General features: G+C 42.5%; 1 protein-coding gene across 1 annotated transcript in view; it reads left to right on the top strand.

Annotated features, from left to right (window-relative positions):
- LOC109142623 (ribonuclease inhibitor-like) overlaps positions 1–8,620 on the top strand; it is a 61,308-nt gene that overhangs the window by 17,823 nt on the left and 34,865 nt on the right. The window contains exons 4-7 of the mRNA XM_027281388.1: positions 1,611–1,784; positions 1,910–2,083; positions 2,487–2,660; positions 2,786–2,959. Coding sequence (XP_027137189.1) covers positions 1,611–1,784; positions 1,910–2,083; positions 2,487–2,660; positions 2,786–2,959 — 696 coding nt within the window. The remainder of the gene's footprint in view (positions 1–1,610; positions 1,785–1,909; positions 2,084–2,486; positions 2,661–2,785; positions 2,960–8,620) is intronic.

Here is an 8,620-nt window from a genome sequence, read left to right as displayed (position 1 = left end):
AAGTAAATTTGCCAACCTTAATTACAACACCAAACCCACACAATGTCAATCTAACTCCCAAAGGTCTATCAGATTATGATTACAGTGTCCCAGAATATGGTCAATCCAAGCATATATAAATTCCAAAAATCACAACACTTTCTCCAAAGCTCAGCTATCACTGGCTGCTATTATTGCAACAAGACGAGCATCCAAACTCACAACTTTTCACCTCAGATTCTCAAACCAATCTCAAATTGAATCCACAACACAGTTTAATTCAGAACAAACCATACACAAACAGCAAAACTTCACAATTGCAATCCACAACAGAATCTTAAACCCACTAATTATACACCATTCCTTAATTTAACGTTTTAACTGGTCAGTCTGTTGCCAAGCTTCTTTTTAGACAGCACGTAAAAACAGAATGTGCTATTCCCCACTTCAAATTGTATTTTACCCCAATATTAGCTCATACATATACGCAAATAGATATCAACTTCTAATGATGACAAATGCATATGCAAACATACAAACAGCAGGTATAGAAAGAGTTCACAAACAAAAACAGTACTGGCCTTGTGCAGAGGTTTGTCTGGGTAGGAGTCTGACGTCACTGAACTGGTCCCTGTGGCCCCTGTTCAGCCTCCGCCTGTCTCTCCGTGTCTCTCCCACAGCTGCAAGGAACAAAGGAAAAAACAAGGATCAGGTTTATTTTTATTTATCTTTTCCACAATTTAGTTCAATATTATTATTTTTTTTTCTGTCAGTACATTAGGGTTACTATATATTTTGTACTTTTATTCACCAAACATCATTCCATATCATTCATTATCAACACCAAAACTCTCAATGCACTCTTCGTTCATCATCAACATTTTTATCTTTTACAGAGTTATATACTAATCTCTCCGCTTCTCCTTATTTATTATTTATAAGTATAAGTATTAAGTATTTTTTGAAAGCTCATGGCAAGTTACTTAAATCTTATAGAAACGTCCTTAATAAAGCTCCATAAGTTCATACCATAAACTTAATCCTAATAGTATCATAATAATTAATAATTATTACAAATCAGCGGCTTCCTTTAATCCTTATTCCTGGTTATGCACCTGGTACCAGGTTTTCATTAATCTTCATTTATTCAACTTTCACGCAGCCGCAGCTAACCTGCAGAGTTTCCTTACTCACTAACATTACTCGTTGTAAGACGTCTTTTCTTTAACCTTTACACAAACATTTCTATTCTAATTTTTATTTTTAATTCTAACGATGGAGAGTAAACAAATTTAAACGGAACTTCACCACAAACATCAACACAGCATGACACACATTCACCCACACAGAATCTTTCGGTGCGACCCAACACAGTCAGACAGCTTCAGTCAAACCTCCACCCCCCAAACAGCAGAACGGTGTAGGCTCACCTTGGATGAGAGGAGGAAAGCAGAGTTGCGTCCAGCTGCGCCGCAAACACGCCCTCTCAGTTCGAGACGCCAAGTTTTGTCGTGTTGACGCGCTAGCAATTAACATTAGCCATTAACATTAAATACTGTTTCACCAAAAGTCCAGAGTCAACATTTTAACACAAATGTTATTTGTCTTCTTGTTCATTATTTCTTCTCCAGACTGAGTGACTGTAACCTCTCAGAGAGAAGCTGTGACGCTCTGTCCTCAGTTCTCAGCTCCCAGTCCTCTAGTCTGAAAGATCTGGACCTGAGTAACAACAACCTGCAGGATTCAGGAGTGAAGCTGCTGTCTGCTGGACTGGAGAGTCCACACTGTACACTGGAAAGTCTCAGGTCAGGATCCATTAACCCATTCAGCTGATGAGCATTTAAAGACAGTAGACAGTTTCTTCTTTATTTGACTGACGCAGCAGGACCCTCAGATGATCTTCCATGTGTGTTGTTTTGTGTGTTTTCAGGCTGTCAGGCTGTCTGATCACAGAGGAAGGCTGTACTTCTCTGGCCTCAGCTCTGAGCTCCCACCCCTCCCATCTGAGAGAGCTGGACCTGAGCTACAATCATCCAGGAGACTCAGGAGTGAAGCTGCTGTCTGCTGGACTGGAGGATCCAGACTGGAGACTGAAAAGTCTCAGGTCAGATGAAGACACAGTTTGTGTTCATGTTTTAAAATGATTTGTCTCAGCTTCATATAATTTAAACAGCCTCTGTCATCAGAGTTCATGAAGCTCTTCTGTCAGGATTTCAAATTTCACAGTATAAAAAGTCTTTGAATTTTCTGATGGACTTTATTGTAATTCAGATTTACATATTGTAAAGCTCCTAATATGAACTGAGATGAAGAACCTTTTTTTAATCATGCAACTTTTAATTCCAGTTTTTTACTGATTGAGTCACGTCTTCAAAATGGTTGAAGTCAAACAGCAGTGATTTTAACATGTGCTGAACAGAGATTATAAATACTGTTTCACCAAAAGTCCAGAGTCAACATTTTAACACAAATGTTATTTGTCTTCTTGTTCATTATTTCCTCTCCAGACTGAGTGACTGTGACCTCTCAGAGAGAAGCTGTGAAGCTCTGTCCTCAGTTCTCAGCTCCCAGTCCTCTAGTCTGAAAGATCTGGACCTGAGTAACAACGACCTGCAGGATTCAGGAGTGAAGCTGCTGTCTGCTGGACTGGAGAGTCCACACTGTACACTGGAAAGTCTCAGGTCAGGATCCATTAACCCATTCAGCTGATGAGCATTTAAAGACAGTAGACCGTTTCTTCTTTATTTGACTGACGCAGCAGGACCCTCAGATGATCTTCCATGTGTGTTGTTTTGTGTGTTTTCAGGCTGTCAGGGTGTCTGATCACAGAGAAAGGCTGTACTTCTCTGGCCTCAGCTCTGAGCTCCAACCCCTCCCATCTGAGAGAGCTGGACCTGAGCTACAATCATCCAGGAGGCTCAGGAGTGAAGCTGCTGTCTGCTGGACTGAAGCATCCACACTGGAGACTGGACACTCTCAGGTATGAAGAGGCCTGCTGCAGCCACAGACAATCAGTGTGATAGAGGAGGAAGAGCTGGAAACATTTTCTGTGTCAAAGCTGGTGACAGATCTCAACTCAATCTTTGTCTGCGGTCCAATAGTCAAAAAAATGATTCCTCTGTCCTTTCCTAAACACTTTTCCTCGACCTCCATGGAAAACGTCATGAGGTCAAGGAAAGATGTGAAGGATCATTCATAAGGACTTAGGAAAAGATAAGCACAGTGCTCAGAGAGTCTGACTGCACTTTCACTAGGCTACGTAATTATGTGACGTGGATGTTGTTGACGTGGTCTGTGTAAAAACTACAAAGTCCAGAAGATGGACTACAAAAAGCTCCATCTTAGATACTTCTCCCTGTGCGTTCTGACCGTGTTCTGACCGAACGTGTTCATGCAGGATATATAGAATATAGAAGAATACTGGCTTGGAGGTGACTCCGATTAGAAGCATGGCTGCTGCTGGAATGCCGACTAATCTGAGAGCTATTGGGAGGAGCGCAAACAGCACATGGAGAGACGTGCTTCCTGAGGGCTCCTCCATGTCAGTCATTATATTTCAGATTTTTACACTGTCACATTTGATTTCACCTGCCTCGGAAACTTCTCTGAGCACATTATCGGGACTCTTACCCCCGACGTTATCATGAGAAGGCGCTCATACTGCGACTGGTTGAAGTTGAATGTTATTATTGTTTTCCCGGACTACACACCAGATGTGGTGCAGCAAGTTCAGCACAGTCCAAATAAGGGAAGCGCACGGAAATGCAAAAGACAGTAAACACACATTATATTATCAAAACATCTGAACCCAGTATAAATCCTAATTTTTATAACATAGGCGTCTCCCTGGCGTGTCGTGCTGCGCAGACCGAGGCAGCCAACAACCTACCTGGTTGATCTGCCACAAGTAGCATAAGCTTGTCTTCAAAGATTAAGACATGCAAGTCCTAAGTACACACGGCCGGTACAGTGAAACTGCGAATGGCTATTAAATCAGTTATGGTTCCTTTGATCGCTCCAATGTACTTGGATAACGTGGCATTCTAGAGCTAATACAGGCCAACGATATCCCTCCACTGCATATTGTAACCCCTTTGCCTCAACTCTGAGGATATCAGAGAAATTGGATTGGAGGTATGCTCCAAAAACTGCACGACACGCACCGGTATACCTCTCCCTTGGTAAGGATGGTCCAGTGTCTCCTCTGCTAAAGGAGACAGAAAGGAAGAGTAGAGCTCTTTTCCTTCTCTCCAGAGAATTCAAACAGCTCTTATCATGGCTGACACTTAAATCTTCTGGCTCATTTCAACTCAGTGAGGAACCTTCCTGAACAGAAAACTATGGACCGGAGCCTTTGACTTTGCGTTCTGTCTAAATTGGTTCCCTGCAAATGTTGAAAGTGAACCTGATTAGATTCAATAAAGGATTCAAAGGAATCAGATGGTGGAATTTGGACTGGAATCAATGAATCAAATCCAAACCCTCCATGGAACAGAAAAACCAAACGTGTCTGAGAGTGATGTAAGTCCATGTTTGCATGCTGAAAGAGGATATGCTGGTCGGACCCCCCTCCCTCCATTTCAGGGTGGAGCCTGCTGGAGTCCGATGGTTCACCAGGTCTGGAGGAAGGTGTAGTGTGGTTTTTAATTTTGATTCATGAAAACAAACCATCTTCAAACTGTGACATCACTCCTCAAATCTCTGATTCACATCAATAAATGAACCAGATGAAGAGTATAACGTCTTGTGTCTCCAATCAGATTTCCTGTGAACTCACAGTCGACACAAACACAGTACACAGAAACATCAACTGTCTGACAACAAAAGAAGATGACACGTGTGAATGAGGTTCAGTCATATCCTGATTCCAGACGATTTGAACTCCTGGCTCAGATGCTGTGTAGAACTGGTCTGACTGGTCGCTGTTACTGGGAGGTCGAGTGAGAGGAAGAGTTCATATATCAATGAGTTACAGAAGAATCAAGGAAAGGAGACAGTGATGACTGTTTGTTTGGAAGAATGATCATTCCTGGAACTGAAATGCTCTGATGATGGTGGTTTACTCTGTCAGTCCACAATAACAGTCAACATCCATCTCCTCCTCCTCGGTCTCTGACAGGAGTAGCAAGGTATGTGGACTGTCCTGCTGGTCTCTGTCCTTCTACAGAGTCTCTCTGACACACGGATCCAACCTCCACACCTTCAACACAAATGCACTGAACCTCTTTATCCGGGTTTGGGTTACTGGTTGCCTGGGTCTTCAGTGTCTCTTCTGTGGTCTGTAGGACGGAGAGTCCTCCTCCTGTGGAGACAAACATTGTCTCTGCTGAACAGATCAGTTGAGTGTGTCCAGGATCACACAGCTGATGTTTATTCGTCCCACACATGTGTCCCTGGTTAGATTCTGGTGGGGCCCTTTGCTGCATGTCATACCCCTCTCTCAACCCCCAATGTTTCTGTCTGCGCTCCTACGTGTCCGTAAAGACCAAATGTCACAAACAAAGAAGAAGAAAGCTGAAATAAAATGTGTCATGATGTATGGGAAAGATATATTACATGACTGTGTGTTCTTTTCTAACATATATAGCCATGTTGATCTCAGTAATATACTGTGTGCCTTATAGTTGGTTTGGTTTTCCTCTGTACCTTGCCACTTAGAATCTTTCTCCATGTATGCAAGCTGTTTGTAGCAGTAGTTGTGGAGTATAACTGACCTTGGTCCACACGGTCCAGCAGAGCTTGTTAGTGAGGTGCTGATAGCCATGAGCATATTCCATTGTAGCCACAGCTCCAGTTAGATCAAGTAAATCATAATAATGACGAATACTTCCTTGAGCATCTTTTGCAGACTGTCTTGGCGCATTTGTAGAACTGTTCCATCTTGCATAAAATAAATGACAAAACCTTTAAGGACTCAGGATCTTTATTTTTGTGTTGGGGAGTGGTTTCCAGAGAATTCAGCACAATGAGCAGAGAGCATGATGGGAACATGTAAGGACAACACTAAGAAGAAGAATAACGTACTTACAGTGGGTACGGAAGTATTCAGACCCTTTTAAATTTTCACTCGTTTCATTGCAGCCATTTACTAAAATCAAAAAAGTTCATTTTATTTCCATTATTACACCAGCACACCCATCTGGACAGAAAAAAAACAAATGTAGAAATTTTTGCAAGTTTATAAAAAAGAAAAATTGATATATCACATGGTCATACGTAATCCAGACCTTTGCTTAGTATTGAGTAGAAGCCCCTTCTGAACTAGTACAGCCATGAGTCTTCTGGGAATGATGCAACAAGTTTTCACACCTGCATTTGGGGATCCTCTGCCATTCTCCTTGCAGATCCTGCTCCAGTTCGTCAGGTTGGATGGTGAACGTTGGTGGACAGCCATTTCAGGTCGCTCCAGATATGCTCAATGGATTAGGTCAGGGCTCTGGCTGGGCCAGTCAAGAATGGCCACAGAGGTTGTTCCGAAGCCACTCCTTTGTTATTTTAGCTGTGTGCTTAGGGTCATTGTCTTGTGGAAAGGTGAACCATCGGCCCAGTCTGAGGTCCTGAGCACTCTGGAAGAGGTTTTTCTTCCCAGGATATCTGCTGTAATTGGCTCATTCTTGCATCGTCTCAATTGCAACCAGTCGTCGTCCCTCAGCTGAAAAACACCAACATAGCATGATATTGCCACCACCATGTTCACTGTTGGATTGTATTGGGCAGGGGATGAGGCAGTGCGGTTTTCTCCACACATACCACTTAAAATAATGCCAAAAAGTTCAATCTTCGCTCATCAGCACCATAGAATCTTAGTTTCATAGTCTGGGAGTCCTCAGTGTTTTTTGGCAAACTCTATCGGGGTTTCATATGTCTTGCACTGAAGAGAGGCTTCCGTCGGGCCACTCGCCAAAAGCCCTGACTGGTGGAGGGCTGCAGTGATAGTTTGACTTTGTGGAACTTTCTCTCCATCTCCCTACTGCATCTCTGGAGCTCAGCCACAGTGTCTTTGGGTTCTTCTTACCTCTCCACCAAGGTCTTCTCCCACCGATTCTCAGTTTGGCTGGACGGCCAGGTCTAGGAAGAGTCTGGTCGTCCCAAACTTTTCTTCCATTTAAGGATTATGGAGGCCACTGTGCTCTTAGGAACCTTGAGTGCTGCAGAAATTCTTTTGTAACCTTGGCCAGATCTGTGCCTGCCACAATTCTGTCTCTGAGCTTCCTTGGGCAGTTCTCGAACTTCATGACTCTTTGCTCTGACATGCACTGTGAGCTGTAAGGTTTTATTAGACAGGTGTGCCTTTCCTAATCAAGTCCTATAGTTTATTAAACACGCTGGACCCAATGAAGGAGTAGAACCATCTCAAGGAGGATCAGAAGAATGGACAGCAGTGAGTTAAATATGAGTGTCACACAGCAAAGGGTCTGATTACTATGACCATGTGAGTATTTCAGTTTTTCTTTTTTAATAAATTTTGCAAAAATTTCTAATCTGTTTCTGTTTTATTTTTACTTATTTTTTGATTTTAGTGAAATGGCTGCAATGAAAACAAAAAGTGAAAAATTTAAAGGGGTCGGAAACTTTCCGTACCCACTGGATATGTCTAGAGGGTCCACAGGGCACCAACGCCGTCACCTGGGGAGGAAAGGAGATGGACCAGATTCACCTTCACTAGTCTCAGTGCTGTTGGGGAACGACTCTTGTCCACATCAGATACTCGCGTGAACTACCCTGTTGTGTTAATATATGATTGCAGTTTGTAAGGCCTTCACTGTACGTATGAGATTTCTGTGTCCAGGACAAAAGGAAAGGATGATTATCAATGGGCCAAGTGATCATATCAGTCATTGATTATACATGGAAATGTGACTGTTTGAATAAAGACTTATACGCTTAATAATCATTGAATAATTATACAGACGCATGCACATGTATTAATTCTAACATTATATTTAAATCTTTTTATCATTTCTTACACCAACAAACATCCATGTAGCTAATCTGTTTCACCAGCAGCAGAGGGATGAGGCGACCTCAATGAGGAGAAATGCTCCTCATTTAAAGGAGGCATCATTTAAGAGGAACTAAGGAGGTCACTGGGTCTGCTGTGATCAGCGGTTCTATAAGAAGTTCCCCTGATCTGAATCCGAATCAGGAAGTTACACACCAGTCAGCTGTCAGCTCATCTGTTGGAATTAGATTATACTGTTAAAAGATGAGTACTAGAGCACCACTAGTACTGATCAGACATGGTCCAAGGGCTGGACACCGGTCATTTATGCATGTGTGGTCCGATCCGAAGACTGAGTGATCAGTGAACAGTACACTCCCAGAAAGTCATGACTAAGTCACATAAAGGTGTTTATTAAAACATTACGACGTCCCATGAGGAAACCCACGTCACATTTTCATTTTCTGGTTAAGAGTGGATTATCTTAAGTCAGCGTGATCAGTCAGCATAGGTCTATCTGCGCGTGTTGGACCTCGTGGACTAACATGACAGACAAACATTACTCCAGTCCTGCGGTAAATCGTTTTGACTCTGCGTGGTCTTTGGTTGCCATGACTACGACGTTGTGAAAATTTGCTGAGTCACATCTGTGACAGGAACAGTTTTAGTGTAGAATAATATAAGGATACCGATGTTCCG

This window comes from Larimichthys crocea, chromosome VIII, assembly GCF_000972845.2.
Source record: "Larimichthys crocea isolate SSNF chromosome VIII, L_crocea_2.0, whole genome shotgun sequence".
NCBI classification, from domain to species: domain Eukaryota; kingdom Metazoa; phylum Chordata; class Actinopteri; family Sciaenidae; genus Larimichthys; species Larimichthys crocea.
Note: the sequence above shows the minus strand (reverse complement) of the source record. Positions and strands in the feature narration are given on the sequence as shown.